At 34.4% G+C, this 23,956-nt stretch overlaps 1 protein-coding gene across 14 annotated transcripts in view; it reads left to right on the forward strand.

The window, feature by feature from the left end:
- Positions 1–23,956, forward strand: part of MYCBP2 (MYC binding protein 2, E3 ubiquitin protein ligase) — a 196,087-nt gene that overhangs the window by 130,163 nt on the left and 41,968 nt on the right. For 5 of the 14 annotated variants that reach the window (XM_021417080.1, XM_021417045.1, XM_021417076.1 and 2 more), the window contains 5 exons: positions 3,519–3,593; positions 6,049–6,273; positions 7,153–7,285; positions 9,108–9,233; positions 14,305–14,490. In XM_021417080.1, the coding sequence (XP_021272755.1) occupies positions 3,519–3,593; positions 6,049–6,273; positions 7,153–7,285; positions 9,108–9,233; positions 14,305–14,490 (745 nt within the window). The remainder of the gene's footprint in view (positions 1–3,518; positions 3,594–6,048; positions 6,274–7,152; positions 7,286–9,107; positions 9,234–14,304; positions 14,491–23,956) is intronic. The other 9 variants (XM_021417056.1, XM_021417064.1, XM_021417126.1 and 6 more) reach the window with 5 other exon arrangements.

The following is a 23,956-nucleotide window of genomic DNA, read 5'->3' on the forward strand; positions in this document are numbered from 1 at the left end:
TATTATTATTTTTTGTTGTTGTTGGAAGGACAAAGCATGTCCTGAAATGGTATGACCATATTTAAGCATTCAAATTTCTGTGTTTGTTTCATAATCAGAAAAGGATATTTTTTCTTTCTTTGTTAACAGTCACAAAACAAAACAAACATCAAGGTTCCGTGGCTTTTAAATATCTTAGATTTTTTACTGCATGCTAGTTTACCATTAGGTAGCACACCATTTGATGAAATTTTTTAAAAGTTTTTAAGCTCCTGATCTTTGTCAGTCAGTTTTAAACTCTTTCCTGATGACTCTTGATCAAGCAAAATGATACTGCTTACTCATTTGAAAGCTTTAAAATAAATTCTCTTGAGGTGGTCAGTGGTATGAGAATACTTAAAACTAGGTGTTTGTTGTTTGTTTTTTCTCTACATCTGTCTATATTTTTCAGTTGTCAAATCTGCTAAATGCAGTCTTTTAGAGGTGAATGACCCATGTGGCAGAAGATGAATTAAGAAATATTAGAGGTTCTGTTTACAAAATTGTGAAATAACAATGAACAAAGGAAAAATGTATTTTTTCTGCAGTGTTAATTTCCTTTTTACCAGTGTATTTCTTCTTTGCATATATACTGTATTTACTTTTCTTCGTAGACATTAACTGTTTATTTTAAGATAAAACAAGTATTGAGTATCTTATATCTTCTCAGTACACTGTATGTTGTGATCAAAGGTATTACATTTAAAGATAAATGATCATGGGAACACAGAGATTCAGTCTAGTTGCCAAGCTCTGTTTTAGTTTTGGTAATTTGCCTTCTTAAGAAAATCTGATAGTCAGATCTTTTCCTATATTTGCTCTTCTCCTTTCATGAGGAACAAGTATGTGCCCATTGATTTAAAATTGCACATCTAACCCATCTTAATATACTGTGATTTTGGATTAGCTTCTATAAGCTAGTCCTGCTAGTTACTATTCCTTCTCTTTGGTCAGATTCAGTTAACTGTTCTTGCTGCATTCAAGAGGATACAGCATAAAACAATACAAACTAGTGAAAAACAGTTTTGTTTTATGGGAAGTCAGAGAAAGTAATATTTTGGTTTCTGGAACTTTAAAAATACATATATTGTATTCTGAATATTTTTACTACTTCATTTTAAATGTCAAATGTATAATTATAGGGAATTCCGTACCCTGCTGCTCAGTTTTACTGTTACATTCCCCAACCACTGTAGACAGACAGAACTGAGAAACTGCATATTTTTCCAATGATTATTGCAGTGAAAGAGAGAACTGAAATTAGTAGGTGGATTATGTTTGATCGCAGAACCTCAGAGCGTTCTATGAAAACACTGAAGGATGTTCACAACAGATTTCTACCATCAGTTTAGGCATGATGGGAAGCAATTGGAGAGTGAGGGTATGCTGGGTAAAATGTCTAGATAATTGAGATAATGCTTAGCTTTGAAAGATAATACTGAGATTTTAAATGTTTTTACATCTACTAATTTTTAGTGGAAAAGTAATTTATATTCAACTTTATGATTCTTGAAACTTAAACTTTATTAGAAAAAAAAGGTATGAAGTTTTTCCTGGAACAGTTCCTGAAATTATTTTTTGTTTTTGGAAGGAAAAAAGTGAAAGGAAAAAATAAACTGAAATCTACAGATTGCAGCGTAAGAACTAAATATAAAAGCTTGCATGTAGTAGTTTCTTCTGAATTAAAAGTTAATTCTCAACTACATACTACATATATTGATCATTGCATGCTAATAGCTAGGAAGCCAGAAATCTCTGAAGTTCCAAGAGCAGAGGAGAGGATCTGACTTGATCTTCTCTGTGATGATGAGCCATCACGGTCCCGCTTCACCACTGTTAGTTTCTTCTATGTGTTTTTCATATAAAGCTTTATAGCATGTAAAAAGAAATGATATTTCATTATCTTGGGTATGGATTATCCATGTTTGTCTGAACAGTAGAATTCCATCACAAAGTATGAGATATGCAGCAAAGTAAAATCATCAGTCTGTCAAGCTACATTGGATACCTATGAAGCAAACTGTCATTAGGCAAATGTAGCCTTTTCATAATTGTCGTGGATTTATATCAAATTGGTAAACCTCTGCTGTGTGATCTTCCTGTCTAACACCCTCCCTTTCTCCCCCGATTCCCCAAAGCATCTTTTACTTGTGTATTAGTACCACTTCCAATTTCAGGAGGAGGTACTACATTCTAACGAAATTATGGTGTTTGATAATTTCTTCATTTTTGTCAAAGTTTTAAATTGTTGTCTTTATTTAAAAAAATGATGTAAGCAGTATTTTTGCAAACAGCATGTAGCTAGATAATCCATCTCATGATAGAAGTAAATTTACTTATTTTTAACAAGTTGGTGTGTTTTTTCGAGGAATATGGATAAAGCATGCAAAATGTATTTTGTACTTGCCGATTTCTGCCTACAGTGATTAATTTCCTTTCCTTTAATTACTGCTAAATTTTAATATAAATACTGTCCAGGGATTTTAGTTGGTTCCCCATAAAGGCAGAGATAGGAAATAAGGTTTCGATAAATCTTTTCATACAGATTAAAGGATGGCTTTGCTAAATGGTTTCTGCCATACTGATTATTGATACTACTGCATATGTACTATTAATTCTTTCATTCCGTAGGAGCAGTGAAAATTTCTTTGAAATGAGTAGAAACAAGTTTATGGAAGGATAAACAAGTTTATGGAGAAAAAATGTCTGCTTTTAGTGTTTTCTAATGGCTAATAAATGCTGTCCTAGCTGTTTTGTGGAGGCAAAAAATACACAGTACAGCAGTGCACGTTTCTGTAATATGGACCTTTGCTTATAAAATTAGTGAACTCTTTCTCATATCTCCATTTGATGATTTTCCATAATAAACTAGTAAATGTACTGTATATCTTATAAAACAAATGAGGTCTTAGTGATTGTTCTCCTTACAACACTGAAATTTTTGCTTTCAGTACAGAGTACAATTTTCATGTGCATGCTTGCAAAATCTTTTGTATGAGTGAGTTAAGTTGCTTTCCAAAAGGTGATCTTAGCTCTTCTGCATCTTTTCAGTTCTGAATTGGTGACAAAAATCCTTGTGCGATAGTCCTGATATGATGGAAATTCTTTCAGCACAGCAGGCTGTCTTGCTATAAAACTGTGGTTTGTGATGGAACAAACTACTGTTTCATTGTAACAGAAGTGTGGGATTTGTCTGTGCACAGTCTCAAGCTTTATAAGAAATGTCTGGCTCATAGTTTCAGTAAATGGCATGACACACTCCATCCATTTAGAGCTTTTGACATACCAAATGGTTTCTGTTCGATAGATAACTTGCCAAGGGGGCAATGGATTCAGGTGACTTGACCAGAAAAACAGAGCTTTCCCCTTTGAAAAATATTCTACCAGTAAAATTACTTATGGAGAAAGTTTGCAATACAGTGCTTCTAACTTCTTCCTCCAATGTTTCTTTTTCCATTTCCTTCTTGATATATGTCTTTTCTTTAAACTTTGTTGCTCAGAATGTCTTTAATGCTAGCCAAGGAGTAAGGGATTTGGACTTTTTTTCATGGACTTCCAAAGCTTTACCCCCTAAGGTGAGTTAAGTGACAGGAACAGTCACATTGAATCTTTTTTTTTCAGAATGTACCTCATAAATCAACTTTGCATAAAATATTCCTTGAAGTCTATTTTACCATGAATTATTTTTACAATAAATGGAAGGTTTTCATAGAATGCTGTGTCTGTATCTCTTCCTTTTGTTAAAATAAAAATACTAGGGCAGATGGCTGAGTTGTCATTGATATATAAGTTGCACTCTCTTTTACTAAGAAACGAAATGAGAAATTCAGAGTTGGCCGTGTAACATAATAAAGGCTTTCATTCTCATTTTGATGCAGAATGTTATTAAAGTATGCAATTTAAGTTGCAATATCAAATAAGTTGACATTCATATGGGTAAGACTGCAAAAATTTAATAAATAAACCATTTTTAATCTTAAAATTATGGAATTGTAGGAATGTGTTACATTACATGCAGTTAAACAGTTTAAATTATCTACTTATGTGCTTGTCTCAATCTCTTTACAGCCTTGTAGTGATTTCGAGATCAGTGTTGTTTTCATATAAACTTTCATAGGAATCTCGTAAAGAAAATGACACTCAACCTGCCTACTGGTTTAGAGATACAAAAATGTGTTTTTCACTGGATTTTCTTCCCCAAAATAGCAGAGTTTTTACTGTTACGTCAATATCTAGAAAATGTTAAAACTATCTTTAGAGCATGCCTTGTTTTTTGTTTTTTTTTTTCCCTCTTTGAACCAACTTAGTGCAGCTTGAAAGCTTTGAAAGTTCATTTTCTTTAAAGGTTTCTCAGAAAGGCTGATGTATAACTCTCGACGTAATGCACAGACTTCAATACCAAAAATCTGAAAATATGTTAATTAGAGTTTACAGGAAATCATGTAAAATAAAAAAGAAATAACATAACTAGAATTTCAGTTTGATTTTAAAACGTATTCTTCTAAATAGCAGGGGGTGTTACAGGAGATTGTGGAGGCAGAAAGTATTAGTGCATTCAGAAGAAATAAGATCTATATGAATCAGATTCATAAACACACAGAAAAGGAAATAGGAGTATGCCCTCTAACATCCATATTAAAAAGATTTTACAGATGTCGCTCCCAAAGTAATGCCTCCTATTTATTTCCACAGAAACTACAATAGATACAAAGAGCACAATAACATTACTTGATAGAGCAAATTCTCATCTACAAAACACCCCCATTAGCTGATTTCCATGGATGAACAGATGGAGATGCTCTTCATTTTGTGATGTAACAGCGGTACTTGGCCAACCAGAACATGGCTTGTCTTTCACATCACTGTTACCCTTGCTGAAATGCACCACCCACTGCCTCTCTGTGGTCACGTCCACTATTTGGTCTCCATAAACATTCAGCAAGCACCAGTGAATGAATTGGCAGGATGGTTCAGGCTCTACTGCCATACCACCTACATCTGCCTCTGACGTCATGAGCCAACATAATAAAACAGGAGGCATTACTTTTAGAGCAGCCCTCATAAATACTGGTATATGAGGGATGGCCCAGTAATAATGGTTTGCATGCTGCTTTTGAAAAGCCCTTTTGTGTTGCCATGACTAAAGACATATGTGGACTAGGTGAACCGCTGGCTTCCTCCAATAGGGCATTACTTAGTGTGATAACTTTCAGATCTTCTTTAAAGAGTACATATGACTTGTATTTTAAGGGTAATAGAGCTTGTTCCTGCTTCTCACTTGCTTTCTTCTGATGTTACCCTCTCCCTTTGTATTTTCCAGACCTCTTAGACATTTAATTAAAGCATGACTGACTGAAAATCTGTATTTCTCCTATTTTTAGTAACTATCAATTTTTCTAAATAGGAAACACAAAGTGTTTTCTCGTTTCAAATTCGGGTGTATTTTAATCTGCAATTGGTACTGGGTAAAATAAACTGCTGGCCTTTTTATTGTCTGAGTGAAAATAATAAATATGCCCTACATTTTATGAGAATCTATGCTGTTTCTATTATTCGTCTTAATTTTACCTTCAATCTAAATTAGCGATGTGTTTTAAAAGTAAATCGAAAAAGAAGCTTATCATTTGGAAAGAGATTATATTTAATTTCCTTTTATATATCCCCAGGCTTTTTGCTAGATTATTTCACAAATACAGCAGGAGGAATGAATGTATATCCTAGTAAATGTCAGTATGAAGCAGGTTTTAGTGAAAGTGGTAGGATAAATATGTAGTATCCAATTCCCTTTTAAATAATTTGTCTGCATTTAAGCTGCTTCTGTTTCAAGAGTAACAGGGTGACTTTTCAATTGATGATTTACTAGTGGTTCAGATTATTATTGCATGCTAAAATTAGCAATGTAAGTAGTACCGCTTCTCGCTTTAGAATTTAATTATTGCTTTCTTGAAATAAGTATTTCTTATGTGAAGAGTTCAAAAGTATTAGTGATGGATTTTGTTCTGTTCTGCTTTTTGTTTTCTAATTTCTCAGGAGTCTAGGTCTAGTACTGGTGATTTTTTCAAAGACCTAAATTCGCACTGCCCACAGGAAGCAGTGATGCAAGAACAAGATATCTCATTACTTCGAGGTGGTCCTGGAGTGTACAAGGTAGTGAAGACTGGCCCATCAGGTCACAACATCAGAAGCTGCCCTAACCTTAGAGGTATCCCAATTGGAATGTTAGTTCTGGGAAACAAAGTCAAGGCAGTGGGCGAGGTATGGATCCTTGTAGCTTCAGTTCATGTCTTCATAGATACCAATATATAACTAGTAAACTCAACAAAAGAATCTGCTCCTGTACAGGTTTGCTTTTCCGATCTTTATGATAAATGCTACCATTTGAACCTGGTTTATATTTTAAATACTAATGTAATTCTGTTTTTTGTCTTTTCTGTGTGTTCACTGAAATAATGTTAAAGTTGTACAGTGGTTACATATGCTTTCTTATATATTTGTTACACTATTCCTTACAAAATGATGTTTCTGTTTTATGTTTTTGTTGTATGCTTTGAAAGAAATTTGTTTCATTGAAAAAAACACCTTTTCCTGGGACCTAACCAATTAACAAATTACTCTGCTACACTTGTTTTGACTCATTTGTTCAGTTTCTGAACTATTGTTACTGTTCGCGGTTTTCCAGTTGTGATGTTTTATGGTTAAGAAGGGCTTAAGGATGAAGTGTGTCATGCTATTTCCTAAATAGAGTGTCAGGAACAAAATTAGTACTCATAGAAATATTTCATGTAAAATTCACGATTACAATTCTGTTGTTGCAGCCACCCATAAAAAGGCATACCTTGAATATCTCCTCCAAGTTTTTACTTAGGTTTGTTTGAATGTTCTAAAGTTGTGGTGTTGGTATAAGCAGGTCTAATATTTTTTGAAATATTCCTAACTGTAGATATGTCATGAATGATTTCGGTCCTTCAATCTGCCTCAGCCTGTGGCCTTAATTTAAGAAACTTTTTTTAAAACTTTTGCTGTAATGTAACGATTGAAATGCACGTACTTTTCAGATTCTGAAGTAAGTTGCTGAATTGTGTTACTGAATAATCTGAAAAGTCAGTATGTTATGCTTTTTTATGTGTACAACAGGTGACTAATTCAGAAGGTACTTGGGTGCAAATGGATAAGAACAGCATGGTAGAGTTCTGTGAAAGTGATGAAGGCGAGGCGTGGTCATTAGCTAGAGACAGAGGTGGAAACCAGTACCTCCGACATGAAGATGGCAAGTTATTTTGTTTTGTTTTCTAATTTACTTAGAAAAAAAATTGCAAGAAATTTAAATAGGACAAATAAAAAAGAAACTGAGTTTTTAAAAAGCATAACGTAAATTAATATTTTTTCCTTTGAATTACTTTGTAGTTGAATTTTAAAGTTGTTTACAAGCATTCTTTATATGCTTTTTTTTTTTAAAGAACATTTAAAATATTGCCCTGTGTTTTCTTCTGTACCGGTTATGGATCATAATTCTATCCTTCCTTTTAGCTATAGGGATGATTTTCAAATAAGTACTTGTGTACTTCTTTCAGGAGCTTTCTTTCGTCTTTTTTGTGTCTATATGGAAAGAAGAGCAGAAGGAATTGTTTATGTCCCTTTTGGTTTTGTTACTTCCACTACACTGTATCCCATTAAAAAACCATCACGGAGTTTTTTTTTTAACACTGAATTTTAAATTAACATCACATTTCTAATTATTCTAGTTAGCAATGAATGATTACATTTTCTTAAAATGCAGAATTTCTGTCCTGATAAATTCATGTTCAGACTGGGTAAGAACTAGAAATAATGAAAGAAAACAAACAAAAGGTTAGTATGCAAAGTTTGCTATTGCATATTTGTAATTTTATTTTGATCATGCTTCATACTGATCATCCTCCAAACATTACTGATTATTATTACTGATCTAAAATATGTTTCTTTTACCTCAAATGCTTCATGTGAACACTTTGATGCATCCTGAAATTGTTAATTCTTTAATGGATAGATTAACCAACCTACCTGAGTTCTCAGGTACAAGATCACAGCCTACCTATTGCTCCCTCTACAGATGAAACAGGAGTGATCTGACATTATTTGTACTTCTGGAGGAGATCATCTAGTCCAACCTCACTCACGGTGCAGAATCAGCTAGATCAAGTTGCTGCTCAGGCCCTTGTCTAGTAAAAGTCAAAATATTTAAAATACTTCCAACCACTCTGGATAACCTGTTTCAGTATTTACTCATCTTCATAGAGAAAAAAACTTATAATACAATTTCACATGCTGCAACATCTGTTGTCCCTTGTCCTGTCACTGTAAACCTTTCAGAAAAGTCTGACTTCGTCTTCTCTGAACCTTCCAGTTATTTAATTGAAGGGAGCAGAAAGATCTCTCCTTAGCTTTCTCTTTTCAAGACTAAACAAGCTCACATTCCTCAACCTCTCCGTAGTTGTGTGCTCTGTAGTGCCCAGACTGTCTTAGTGGCTTCTGCTGATTTCATTTTAGTCTGTATTTGAATGGGAAGCCTGAAATTAGATACTACTGTCGAGTGCCTCACTCTTACCTTTCAAATTTCTAGTAAAAATGAATATGAATCTTCATTAGCATGGTTTCATTAAATATTTCTGTCTGAGAATACTTGTTCTTCCACAGCTTATAGAAGTTTGGTATTATTCCCTATGAGGCTGATTTGTTTCAACTCACTTAAAGAGTTAGTTATCTATTAAATGAATTTAACAATTGTTGCCCAAAGAATAAATAGTTAAATGGTGTGATATTACTGGAAAGTAAATTGTCGAGCCTATTCCTAAGTGACATGACAGCAAAACTTGCAGCAACTCAGTCAAATATAAAACCAGTCTGCATGATATTAACTCCTCAATCTTTTTATTTTTAAAGCATGAGCTCTAGGGAAGAAAGATGTCCTTTTCTCTCTGAAGAGAATTGAGTGAAGTGAAAGAGTACTCTCTGGAGGAAAAAATATATATATTCTTTTTTGTGACTCATCTTTCCATTGTAAAATCTGAGAAGGTCTAATTCTAAAGTGATATGGGTTTTTTTTTTTGCAGAGCAAGTTCTTCTAGACCAAAATGTTCAGACTCCTCCCCCAAGTCCATTTTCAATACAAGCTTTCAGTAAGGGGACAAGCTGTAGTAATGGACAAGGGTTTGATTATGGCCTTGGAAATAACAAAGGTATGTTTTTACACTCACATTTTTTAAAATGACGGTTATCATAATCTTGTTTATGTTTTTGTCACTCATTTTAGACTCTTTTAGTCATCATCAGATGTTCTCCAAAAGATGAAATCAGTAGCACAATGAATTGTAAGGCATTTTTTCCTCTACTTCAATTTCACTCAAAGTACTCTGTATAAAAAGCATCGTCAAATGTTTGAATGTTACAGACAGCTGAGGCTATCTGTGATGCGAGGCGCAACACTATAATGTAGAAAAGAAAAATAAACATTTGTGAAACAAGATATGAAAGCTATTGTATTTAGAAAAAACAGGTTTTGAAAAGATTTGAAACTTTCATGAACACTTCTAACCTGTCTTAAAATGTTAAGTGCTTTTAACTGGATGACAGACTACCATCTGAGATTTATGTCGTAATACTGAAGTTACCTTTCAGCCACATAGATGCCAGTTACAAACACTGGGAAGTAAATAACACTCATTTTACTGACATCAAATAATAGTTTCTCTTAAGCATGATTTATTTCATTGATAAGATGTAAGCACGCATAAGCCATCACAGTAAACTGAAATTGATTGCCTTCTGTTCATTCATTAATTAAATCGAGAATACTTAATAATTATGAAAGGAACTTTCGCTGAGGCTGATGTCCTTGATGGATACTACTGAAGCGCGGAGCTCTGTCATTGTATTCTGAGATATCTGTCCTCTATCAGTGCCAGTAAGAATGTAGGCCTTGGGTGAGCACTCTGTTTTTAATACCGACACATATTATGAGTAGTCTCTGAGATTTAAAAAAAAAAACAAAAAAAACTATCTTGAATTGAGACTTGTTTTAAAGGAGGACATGTACATATATATATGATAGCCATAGTTCTACCATTACATACCATTTTATCAGTAGCTTTTAATATTCAGATAGAAAGGTTAAAATATGGTCAAGTATTTTCAGGAATAACAACATTAAGGAGCTTATGAGTAATTTCCTGTTGGAACCACAAGCGTTAATTAGAACTCTGTCTCTTCTATTGCCTGATTAACAAGACCTGAAATTGTCCAGTAACCTGCAAGCTATGCTGTTATCACCGTAGCTCCAAGAGTCATTTAGTCACCATCTTATATCAGAGCATTTCATCATAGCATGAAGTTCCCTAAAAAGCTGTAAATCTACTGACACAGTTTATTCTAGGGCAGTGAAATGTGAGTATTAATGTGTAGACATTGCGAAGTAATGAGTTAGTGTTTCCTCCGCTGTTTTTTGCAGCTGCCTCATACTCAGTTACAGGGCAAAGTCATCAATACACATAAATATGTGCAGAAATCACATAAAAGCATTGTTTGGCAGATTTCTTTGTAAAGGTCGGCTAGATGACTTTATTAAGAAAAAAGAGTAAAAGTTGTTGGCAATTATATTTGAAAGAGTAATGATATTTCCTTCCCCCCAAAAAAAGAATTAATATATCATTTTATATACTGCCAGCCTGCATTCTCAGATCTAAGAAGATCTTTGAGTTTTGTGGAAAAGAAAGAACTGAAGACACGAGCACTATCTGTTAGGAAAAATGTCAAGTGAAGCAGTTCTGTTGAAGATGCTTGTTTGTCAGAAGAACCTTCTGTAGTGATGCAGTAGTTTAAATGCAAATTTAGTCACATACATCGGTTGAATGTAAAGATACCCAGTATTAGGACTGTGTTTACAGTATTGCCTGTGAGACAGAAGACGTAAACTCCCACAAATATTCTGTTCTATGTTTGAGCCTTCTGCATTACAGTCAGGTCTTTAATATTCTTCATGAATGACCTCATCCATCTCCATGTTTAATTTAAGCAGATAATTATTTTGATCAGGTAACTTTCAAGCTCTTCTTAGAGGTTCTTCTCTTTAAAATAATTACTTGTTTTAGGCCTGTTCATTTAGAATTCTTCTATACAAACTGGAATGATTCCAACAAAAAAGTTATTTACCTTTTCATATACTGTCACATTTTGGAGCATTTTATCACTCTTATATTCTAGATATTCCATGGCTTAATAGACACTTCAGCAATTGCTGTTCTGTGTCCAAAGATATTAACAAAAATAATATTTTATTAATTTCTGAAAATCAGCAGGTAACAGGAATCCCATTTTGTTCTGAGTAAGTAAATGTCAGAAGGAAACATCTTCCTTGTTTATATTTAAAGTATTTTTGGCATCAACTAGGCTTTAAAAGTGCTGAAAATCACTTTATGGTTTTGTGACAGCATTATAAGTTACAGGGCATTTGAAGTAGTGCCTGAGCTCAGATTCCTGGATGATTCTAGAAGAGAACAACTACTACAGGCTGCTGGGCTTTGCGTACTTCTGTAAAAATCATTTCCCAGTCCTCTTCTGCCAAACAGAAAAAAGTAACAGTGGCAAAACTGATGATAATATTAGACTGTTAAACTGGTTACTCTTCAAGTATCCCCTCTACACCAACACTAAGAAAATATTAGGAAAGAAAGAGCGAAAGGAATAATTTCATGAATTCTGGAATGGGCTCCCTGGGCAATTTTTACTTCTGTATCGTGTACATTAGGTATTGAAGGAGAAAGAGAGAAAAATATATACATTCAGTAGTTAATGATTTCCAAAAATTTTTGATACCCTTTTGGGATCTCAGAGTCAAGTTCTGTTTCACTTCTATAGATATTCAGTTCCATAACTGGCCTGAGAATTTCATACAAGAATGCCAAAGTATAAGGCATTCACTTATATGATTATGCTTTATGTACTGTGTGGAGATCTAAAGCTACCATATCTAGGGAAAAATATTTCTCCATACTGTCAACACCCACATGATAGAGGAAATCTAGCTGTTGAGACAAATGTGTGTCAAACAAAGTTGATTGATTTTATCACCAGTATTCTTCAGAATTGTAAAGATTTAAGGAGTTAGTGGTATTGATGATTGGTTTAATAACAGATAATGAAGGAGTAGCTTTATGATTGTTTGAAATGAAGTGCTGGAGTACATGGAATAATTGGATGACTGGAATAAACAACCTGATAGATAAATACACAGTAGATGAAAATATATGTATACGTTGTAGGTTGTTCTCAGGAATGCAATGTAGGTATACTGAGCATGACCTCCTTGAGTTTTTTATCTTCAGGCCAGCATCTGTTCTCCCTCATTCAGCGTGATTCGTTCAGAGCCAGTGCCCGTGCATCTGTCTGGGATCACCTGCACTGCTTTGTGTTCTGAAAGGGATTCTTATTTTCGATGCTGAGACTGTAGCAACTCTGTCTTACTCATTTTTGTAGTATGGCTGTTAGATCAGTAAGCCTCAGTGATGCACTGAAGATAGCAGATGGCACACAGGAAAAGTTCTTTAGGTTTTGGCAGTTAACTTGGTGAACTGCAAGTTCACTGACATTTGTGCTTTGGGTTCCCAACTGTTATATAGAATGCAGTGCCCAGCTACTTGGGCTGCCTTTATGCTAAGGCATCACTAAGACAGCAGAGTTTGCTAGCTGGTTTTGCGAACCATTCATTGAACTGAAGATGCACAAACCATGCTCTGAACAAAACCAGCACAAGAATTTTTACTTTTCTGGCAGAGTAAATAAACTGCCCACACACAGTTGCAAGGCCCAGCTGGGTCCTGTATTCTAGTGTTGATTCTTTCTCTGATAATTAACATGAGTTATATCCAGAAGAAAAAAATACTGTGCAGCTCTTAACCTGGAATTATTATTTTTTCATAGGTGTTTTTTTGTTTTTTGTTTTTTTAAAGAATAATATGCTTTGCCAAATGTGTCACTCCCTTCTGGATTATTATGATAGGAATGATTGTAGTACTGAATTACTGTAGTAATTATAGTAGTAATATTGTAGTAATATTAGTAGTACTACTACTAATACTGTACTACTGATTGTAGAATGAAGTACTGATTCTAGTATTTTTTGTTATACTACTTCCAAAATAGTGGAATAAAATTGATGCCCATAGGTGATTATTTAGAATGGAGTTCCAGCTGCTTCCTGGTAGTGTTGTTCTTTCTTTTTCGAACCCAAAATATCAAGAAAATAATTGCAATATTTATTATTGGAGTTCTTAGGTAATGTATGTTTCCATATACCCATAAGTCTTTCTCTAATTCTATGAAAAAGCAATAAGCAATTGATTATCACCTAAAACTGATAATTCTTTATTAGTTGCTGTATTCTTATTTCTAGAATGTTTTTTAAATGATCTGAATTTGCAGAATGAAGTGATGCTGTTAGGATTTGGTAGGTGATCATTCAAATCTGAGATGCTCTCAAACTCGTGGTATCTCTGATCTGATAAGACTAAGTTTACCTCAAGTTACAACATGGTGTGATAAACTCTGCCTTCTTATTGTAGGCTTCATATATTTCTAACGCTCATGTGTGGCTTTTCTGAAAATTGACATTTAGAAATTAAAATTATGCTTGTAACATGCTAGTTTTTTGAAGGCCTTCATTTGCCCCACAATGAATATCTGTAGTTCTTCTGAAAAACAGTCAATTCCTAAATTGTAGTTATTTTTTAAAAATGATTTTCAATCTGATCTTGAAAAACATCATGACCGAAGAGTTTTGAAGATATTTGCAAAAAATGAGCAAATATTAACCAAAACCTAGGCACAGAAATACACTTACCAAAGTCTAATTACTTGTTATCCTTCCCTTCTCATCAGTCTTTCTAATCTTTATCTGCATGTTCTGTTGCATGTGTGTATTATCGTAAATGCTAGGGATGCTGTTTTTCTCTTGGCTGCTGTTCAGTTATTGGTTTCTTTTTCTTTCTTTCTTTCTTTTTTTTTTTAGCAAAGTGACTATAAATTTCTATTTTGAAATGATTTAAGTAACTGGAGTAAAGTGTCCATGATTTTTTAAAAACCCTGCTTGTTATTTTAAGTAATTTTATTGCCATGCATGGGATGAGGTTTTTCTATTTAGCCACAATCAGAGCTATATGTGGCTAAATAAGAGCTTTCTCTATTATCATCATTTAAACATTAATTGAGCACCATTTTACTCTGCTGTTCCAGAGAATGACAAGTAACGGGTTGTAGTTTTGACTGTTTTGCCCACTACAGGTGACCAACTGAGTGCCATACTGAATTCCATTCAGTCACGGCCAAATCTCCCAGCTCCTTCCATCTTTGATCAAGCTGCAAAACCTCCCTCTTCCCTAGTCCACAGTCCATTTGTGTTCGGACAGCCCCTTTCCTTCCAGCAGCCTCAGCCACAGCTTCAGAGTAAGTTTGTCAGCCTTACCTGCCTCATCAGTCCATTTCTGCAGCTTTTACATTGCTGTCCTCAGTTGCTTGCTAGCTTCTAATCATCCCTCAATGCGCCTTATTGCTTTTATTTTGTTGAGTTAGTTTTTCATGATTCAGACACATGTGAGGTAACGCTCCTTAAAAAGTATACCTGATCAACTTTAATTTTGATATTGACAGTATTTTGCTTTTGTATGTGTCCTGCAGCATAGATAACATTCATGAAAGTGCATTTCCAATATTGTATGAAACTCTGGGTTTATAATGAAGGTAAATATCTTTCATGGTACAAAATGTTCATAACTCTCTTAACATAAAAAAAAAAATTGACTGCATTTAATTCTTAGTTGCTCAGTTTTCTTCTTAAATTTCTGATCCTGTCATCACTTACAAGTTTTAGGATGTATCTGGAAAGTTGGAGCACCTTAGCACTAACTCATAAGGACTTGGCAGTCTTGTGCTGAATGCTTGTAAGATTGGTAGGAACATGCAAGTTTGCATCTAGAGGTGAATGGCAGTTGACCTGATTGCTTGCAGGAGAAGTAGTAGTGAAAAATAAAAGCTTAGCATTCATTGTGAGTAGCAGACATGGCAGTAAATTCTTGCTTATGTACAAGACAAGTCTAGCATGCTAGTCTCCTCTCACCCATAGAAGTATATGTTAGAAGTGCCACAGTTCTTTCCTGTAGGACATGTCAGTCAGTTTAGTTTGTCTCACACAGCACTAAATTGCTCCAGCTCAGCTTATGCAAATAAGTATTTAGTGGAGTGCTGCAGCTGAGAATAAGATTTAAATGTCCGCTTCACTTCTGTATAGACTGTCAGACTCATTCTGACAGTGACATTGTGGGCTTATACGAGGCTTAAGCCAACATTCTGAAAACATGTTCCAAAACCTACTTAGGTGAAGCAGATGATTCCCAGTATCGTCAACACACCATCAGTGGGAATTTGACAATTGTATGTTCTTTCCCTTCACTTACATTTTTATTCTATTGTCCAGAGTAGTAAAGTCAGAGTTTCTTACTCAACATTTTATCAAAAATTTCCATACCGGTCTTATTTCAAACTTCTGACATTTAGTATTTAGACTTGTATGAAAAGAAAAGCTGTCTATTTTTGTTATATGCTGCTCAATAAGCTTTTTTTCATTAAGTTGCAATCCATGTTTTGTTTTAATAAGGATCCATGATTCAGAATTAGGACCTTTTTTTCTAAGGGGAGTACTAGTCCAATAAATAAAATAAAAATACAAAAGTAAAATAATCTTAAGTTTCTGTCTGATTTGATATCTCAGCTTAGTACAGTATTTCAGCCAGTTAGGTTATTTGCCCTTCCAGCAGTGTAAACTGAACCAGAACTCAAACAGAACTAGTGTACTGTTGCTGTAACTGTGATGTGATGCAAGGACCTTTTGCCTAACAATTTGTCATTTAGTTTATGACTTCATGCAAGTAATGTAAATTATACGTGAAGGAGATAAATATCAAAGTTTTTGTTTCCAGTATTAAAAATCTGGAATTATATGAGGGGAAAAGAGTTTTGAGTTAGAACTTCCTTACTCTTCTGAAAATCTGTTAATCCTCCTTTTACCGCTTGAGAAAGTTAGAATATTGTCTGTGAATATTAGAAAGTAATGAATTAACAGTATAGATCTATCAGACTAGCAAGGCATATATGCAATAAAAATATTTAAACAAGTAAGGTCTATTTAGATCTGGTTTTGGTGTGCTTTTTAATGTGTTCAGTGTGTTCAACTCTGCAGCTATAATTGAGCTGTAAGAGAATCCCTTTTAACACTTTCATTCATTATTTCCAAAGCACTTTATAGCTTCCTGTTTCTAAACAAGTAATTAGAAGTCAAATCCCTTAAAGAGCATATCCCAAGGCTCCATATCACATCAATTGATTTTTGCCTTAGTCATAGGTAATTATAGTTTCAAATGATGTCCTTTGTTTATAAGTGCTTATTACCACAAGAATTTAGATCTAAAATTAAAGCAAATGTTTGTAGTCAATACCTGTTCTATTAAAAGGACCGGTGATAGTTTAACAGTTGAAAGTAGTCGCCCCCCACCCTAGATTCCTATGGCTACAGATATGGAAACACGGAAACACATTTTCTGATCTAACAATCGGAGTAAGTAGCTCAGGCTACCACTTACATTTTCTGTTACCTGTCTACTTGAGGCGGTTTTAACTTGAAGCATAATTTTGAGGAAATTTAAGATCATGTTGAATGTCCCATAAATTTATTTCCTTAAGTAGTGTTTTAGAATATGGAGAAAAACTTTAATCTGATTATGATGCATACTTTTTGCCAGAGACAGACTGTAGTTTTCCTTCAGAAAAATAGCTGTTCTTTCTGAGGAATGCTTTCTGTTCATGGGATTTATTTTGTTTTGTTTTCTGAATTGATTTGAGGAAGAGGGAATGGGCTTCTCACAACTTTTTTTCTTCAGATACAGCATCTGGCTATTTTTTGCAGAAATGCTATAATGCTTTTAGACAACCACTTCCTCAGATATTATGCTTCAAACTACAAGAAGTGCCTTTGGTGTTCTTCTCAAATCATAAACAGATAAACTAACTAGTCACAACAAGTCCATTGTGTTTTTTCAAAGAAACATTGGAATGTATTGTGGAAAGAATAGAATAAAAAAGAAGGAGGGATTGTGCTACTCAGTTCTCTGTTATTATTAGAACTCCATGAAGGGCTGATTGTTCTGTGCTGTTCAATTCCTCTGCTAATTTTCACATGATTATACAAGGGAAATAAAGCTGGAAAGCTTTAATCATGTATTTTAATTCCTTGTCAGTCTTTTTATGCAGCTAAGTCTGAAAACACTAGAAGAGATGGCATAACCTGCATGGATTTTGGGAACAACTGTGTTTGTTGACTTGCAAGGATTTTTTTTTTAACAGAAGGAGCACGAGCTTTCCTTGATTATTTCAACAAAATAGTGTGTAATTACTCCGGCCTAGATATGCTTGCTTCCAAGAAGACTGTAAGATCTTCATTAACATTTGTTCAGGACCACAGCTTCCAAAAGCTGCAAGATTTATTACTCATTACTTGATTAATTTGCCTCTGCATTTTGTCAATTTTGCCCAGTTTCTGCTTGGATTCTGAGTGTATGGAATCCTGAAAGGTCAAGGAAGGTCTGGTTTCTCAGCCTTCAGCGTTTTGTGCTGGTTCATGGAACTCCTTAGACACAACAAGACAGGGTGATAAGTGGGATCTTATCATGCTGTTCAACACCAGTTACTAAAATTTAAGAACTGGCTGTTGAGCTCTGTACGTGGGGAGGAAGCTTGCAGTCACAGAAGTTAGAACTTTTGTTAGAACTATTTTGTTCACATATGAGTTGCTATTACAAATGAGGAACAGATTTATAGACTGGAGATGTGTTAAACCCCTTCGTTAGATTCATCTATCTATTCTAACTCTTCCACCGTAGCCCTGGCAACTTGCCTTGAGTAGTTTGCAGAGCACAGCTGTTGTTTCCTGACTCATCTCAATCCAGGCAGAAGTTGCAGTGCTGAGCTGCTGTTCAACACATTCGTGGTGTCAGTCTGCCTCATTGCCAATACACGTTGCAGAGTTGCAATCCAGTATATGATCAGACCCTACCATTTGTGTCAGGAGTTCCTGGATGTGTTCCTTTGGTTCTGTGTTAGCATTTTCCTCTTGGTTTTGTTCCTTTCCTTCCTAGGTGCTAATTACAGAGCATTTGCAACCACTGGTTTGCCTGCAGAGCTTCTATCAGCCTTTTATAAACAGTGGAAGCTACACAAAATATTAGCACACATATGGAGTGCATAACCCTTTTTAGTAGCATTTCAGTAAAATGAAGGGAGAGAGTGGTCTTAGCCAATTACACTGATCTATTGTCACACTGAAATGCCATGTAAAGTAGACTGAGAGTATTGGCTAACTTTTTTTTTTCCTGATGCTTCTTGTTGCCAAAGTATTATTCCTGAACAAAGTTAAACTGTTTCATATCTTAGGCTGTAAAGATTTAGTATTGTAAGATAGATATGAAACACACTTATTTTTTTGTGTGTGCTGAGCAATTTAAATCCAAAACCATCCTTGGGTGACTGCTAAGGTAGTTTGTAGGATGTGTATAAATTGTGTCAAGGTTTATTTTAGAAATAGATTTGACTCACTCTTCAAAAATTATGAAATTATAGACTCATTGTTATAAAATTATAGATTAATTGTATATAGGCCTCTAGCATGGGAAGTCTTCTTTCAGTTAAAATATTTAAGCAGCTCCAGTGTTTGTTATTAAAACCCTGCCTTTAGGCAATAAACATAAATATTTTTGTTTGTAATGAACAGTAATATTTTTTATAATGATACCGCATTTTAGCAATTGCTTCTGTTCACTCTTTCATTCCCCTACTAAATTTACCTAATAGTTCTCTGCTTTTTTAATATGCAGTATTCAAATGTTTGTTGACTTCTGTGTATTCTTGCGCTTACAAAGAAAAGGAATTCATATCCAACTGTCAGTACAGCATTTGGCATTTTTCAAGATATGAAAAAACATAGGAGGCATCCAATGCTTAGGCAAAAGTGCAGAAGGCAGGTTAGCGCTTTCCTTCTTCATCATGCAAAAAGGCTGAAAAGGAGTGGCATTTCAGAAGAAATTTTAGCTTATCTTCACAATCCAGAGACACTTCAGCAGTCTGTTTCAGAGTTTAAAAAAAGATTAACATGGACCAGTTGGCAGTATGTGATGCCTCCTGGTCTGGCTTATCAGTTTTTCCTCAGAGGAGGTAGACATCGCTGCTAGAAGATGACATCCTGCCATGAGCTACCTCTTATGTTTCCATGCTGTGTAACTTTTCAGGCTGGAACTATTTCCAAGTTGAAGAAGAGAATGTGACTAGAGAGAGGCTGTCACATTCAACTGTGACTGGACAGAGCTTGTTTACCTGACTTTGAAGCCTTTGTAGTCTGAGGGTGTTTGAAAAAGCAGGAATCCTGTCCTTGTCACTGACCAGATATGTTGGATAGACATAGATTGTTTCCCAAGGCAGCAAGGAGAGTGTATGGGAAACTCATTCTCTGACCCAGTCTCCTTGAAATGATTGAGTGGTGATACTGTACTCAACATAAGCTAGATTACAACATTATAATGTAAATATTTTCAGATATAGAATGAAAGAATAAAAGGAAAATCTGCATACATTAAATTGGATTTAGTAAAGATTTTAATTTAATTACTCACTGAGTGGAAAGCTGATACATGAAATTGACATTTTTAGGCTTGTATTTACAGAAGTGTTCCTTCAATGCTACTTTGCATTCCTGATGTATTTTCCTGCATTTTAACTTTAAAAATGTGTAAAGTGACTGATGTCCTGCTAGTCAAAAGCTATACAGTTGGCTTAGGATCCTTACTAAGCTTTTGTAGGCATCAAAGTGGGTAATGCTATTCTTAAACTTGTGATAGTACTAGAATGAGAATATACAGATTATTTTATTGCTTTAAAGAATGAAAGTCTTACATCAAGCATGAGTGAAACATCTCATTATAGAGTCTGTAGATGTATACTTTGTTACTCCAGGTAGGGATCTTAATGTATTTGTGTACAACTTAGTAAATGTAGTGCCAGACAAAACAACAACAGAAAAAACCAACAGTCAAACGCTGTAGGAATTGAAATCCCTTATTTTCAATGCACTTTTCTTCCATTTGTACAAAAGTGTATTTCTAAAGCCAAGTATCAAAATCTTTTTAAAATTGCTGATGCAATAGGAATTTAACATTTTTTTCCTAAAGAAAGGAATAAAAATTGAAATTAGAATTAAAAACAGTGTTATAGGAAAGCAAAATCATAGACTTGAAATTAGAAGTCCCTGCTGTTATCTCACTCCATCTTGGATTATACCAGAGTTTAACTTCTTTTTTTCCTTTATCCTTAAGGCAAAAATATTTATTAGGCCTGATACAAATTTGTTTTCATGTCTATGACCTCAGTGGCCCCAAGTTGCACCAGGGGAGATTCAGGCTGGACGTTAGGGAATACTACTTTTCTGAAAGAGTGGTCAGACGCTGGAATGGGCTGCCCAGGGAGGTGGTTTAGTCACTGACCCTGGAGGTGCTCAAGGAACGTTTAGACGTTGTGTTGAGGGACATAGTCTAGTGAGAATTATTGGTGATAGGTGGACGGTTGGGCTGGATGATCTTCGAGGTCTTTTCCAACCTTGGTGATTCCATGATTCTGTGCTGTTTGATGGAAAATTCTACTGCTAATTAGGTCTTCTGATGGTTTTGCAATACTACAGTTCACATTATAAATGAAGGTTTTCATAACATTTCGTTACTGAGGTGAATTCAAATTTGAAAACAGATAGCTTTGATGGGTTTAATGTATTTTTCACCATTCTCTTCAGTGAGTAGTAAAACTTCCAAACAGAAAAATCCAGATATTCTCTAATTTTATCAAAAGAATGTTACAAATAGCCATCTAAAGCAGACAACACAGCTTTAAATAACTAATCTCTGATTTTACAGATTAAAATTTTACATTTAAAAACAGAGTTCTGTTCAAAATTAGGTACTGCTGATTTCATAATAAACCATACATCTGATTGACTACTCTATAAACATTGCATTTTAGATCCCATAAACTAATACGCAAATCTTTTATTTTTTGAAGTTCACCTCAGAGAAAGCATTTTGAAGTAACAGTTTCTCATTTAAAACTGATGTAGGAGCATTGATGAATTCAAGAATATTTAACAGAGGAGATGCATATCATTTGAAATGCTTGTTTTTATATCTGCTATTTTTTCCATTGAATCTGTGCTGCTTCTGTGCAACTGTTTTCCACTGTAGAAACTCCATCCTGCTGCCTTGCTTCTCGTGAGCGTATTTACAAATCTAGTGATGTAGCTGGGCCTGCCTCTGCTATTTCATCTCTCTCTCACAAACTGAAGGGTGGGTATGCATGCTAACATGGCAAGGTTGTTCAGATTTTGCATTCAAAGTGTTGTAGTTTTTTTTTTCTCCTTTCATTCATTTTCATTTCATTCACTTAATACAATTTGTTCTAGTTTGGTGCTTGTTGGGAGTTTGTTTGATGCAGCCATTCAGTGTTGCCTTACTGAGTGGCAGTGATTTCAGGGTATGTGTTTTAGCTATCAATTTTTGTAAATGGGGAACTGTTAAAGTAGTATAACACTATCTGCTCTCAAATAGGTAAATGAAATATAGAAGGGGAAAAAAGTAATCTTTTTTTTCTTTGCTTACAGATAAATGAGTTAGATACCTAATTATGCAGTTTCTCATGTGGGAATTTTCTTTGTGCTGATACTCTGGAATGCTAATAGGATTATTTACATGTGAAACCTTTTTTTAAAAAAACAAAATATTTTTCATTGCTAAAAGCTATTGCAAAGCTATGCTTTTCATAAACATTTTTGTTCTAGATGTTTTCCTACTTTTTTTAAGTGGTAATGCATATCACTTGAAATGTGATACATTGCTGAATGGTTTACCATGTTCTGTGTCCTCTAAGAAGCCAAGTGTTTTCTGTTCCTTTTCTTTTCCTTTATGAAGAGTTCTGTAAAAAGTTCTTTAAATAATAACATCTAGAGTTTTTTCTCTCTGGCAATATTTTGTTTGTTTGTTTTGGAGGAAAGTATCTATAAAGTAATTACTTGCATTTCTGAATTGATGTATGACAAAGCAGACATCTTAAAAATTGTTCATCAGTAGAACTGGTGAATAACAAAACTGGCATGAGCAAAATGGTTGCACTGTTATTTAATAAACACTTTTTTTTTCTTTTAGCAAGAACAATCATTTTATAAGACATGATGTACTATTTCTTCCCTCCTTCTTCCCCCTACCTCAAAACAAACATGCAAATAAGAAAACATCCCAAAAACTCACAAGAAAAAAAGGCTATAGACAGTTTGGACACTCAAAAGCGATGATAAAAATGTTTGAAATGTTCTGTTTACGTTTGGCATGTTGTCCTCGAATATAGACAAAATATTCCTTTTTTTGCCTGGAGAAATATGAACTCCTATTGTGTCCCATGTCCTGGGAAGCAAGGAGAGCACCCTCACCCTCAAGTTTGTTAAATATTTTGGTATAAGTATTCTTAACTTTTTCCTGTTGCTGTTTGTTGTATGACCAGTTACTTAAACATGGGGGAACAAAAAATGTTTTGTTTCCTGAGGAGACATCTTGGTTCCTAGTCTTTATTTGATTTATTTATTGTGAGATTTAACAGTATTAGTAGAAAAAAATCCAGATCATTCCATGTTTCTATATATTATCTAGCATAGGGATAAGGCTTCATGCTTGGGAGCTAGAAGAATTCAGAATCCTATATTGCAAAAGGAACTAAACACAGATTTCCCACCTTCCACGTAAATATTGAAGGTACTGAATAGAAGGTGACTACCTGTCATCTCTGCTCCCATTAGAAATCATGATTCAAATTAGAAACATTATTTGATTGCTTTATATTCTTTGACAAATAATTGTTTCCCCCAGAATGTGCTTGGGCCACAGTGAAAATAGCATTTCAATGCTAATAAAAAAAGTAAATTAAAAAAAAAAAATCCACAGTACAGTGACCTACTTTTACAAACTTTACAAGGATAACTACTTCTTTTTTAACTAATGAAAGCACATTCAAATCAGAAGGACTAACTATGTGTTCGAGACTTGGAGGTGTATGGCTTTCTGGAGAGAGTTGTATATTATTACAATTTGATGATTGTTGCATTATTACCAGTAATTTAAACATTTCTTGACTTAATTTTAAAAATACAATTCTACAAGGGAGATTGAGTGTACTCATAAAATTATTTGAAGTAGAATTTTTCTATTAGCTACTTATTTACATATACTAGTTTGGCATCTATTAGCGTGCCCACGGTATTTCTGTGTGTGGATTACGTACACTGACTTTATACATGTATTAAGAACAATAAATTATTGCATCAAGCTAAGATGGTTGATGGTATGGCTTAGTAGTAGTAGATGATGGTTATTATGAGTAGATTATGTTGTAGGAGAAAAACATTGATAGCATGTGGTCTTAAAAATGTAGATAGATTAATGCTAATTGTTTTAAGAAAGTTTGTAAGCCTTTTACCCAGTTATTTGCCTTATAATTGTATTTACTTCCTATGTTGCCTGACTTTTGAGCATTAAGAAAAATAAATCTGGTCATACATGTGGTCTTTTTGCAAGTGTCTTGTGTCAGTCTGACACACAGAGATAGTAAAGAAATTACCCTTGGTTTCTGTTGCAACTGAGGTAAACTTAGTTAACTCCTAGCTATGTTAATTCCTTAGTTAATTCTAGCTAAGGAAGTAAATCATTGTTCCTTTATTTGTGTTGTGAGAAAATAGTGAACTGTGCCTTTATATACCACCATACTGTGTTTTCTATAAATATTT

Source organism: Numida meleagris, chromosome 1 (genome assembly GCF_002078875.1).
Source record: "Numida meleagris isolate 19003 breed g44 Domestic line chromosome 1, NumMel1.0, whole genome shotgun sequence".
Taxonomy (NCBI): domain Eukaryota; kingdom Metazoa; phylum Chordata; class Aves; order Galliformes; family Numididae; genus Numida; species Numida meleagris.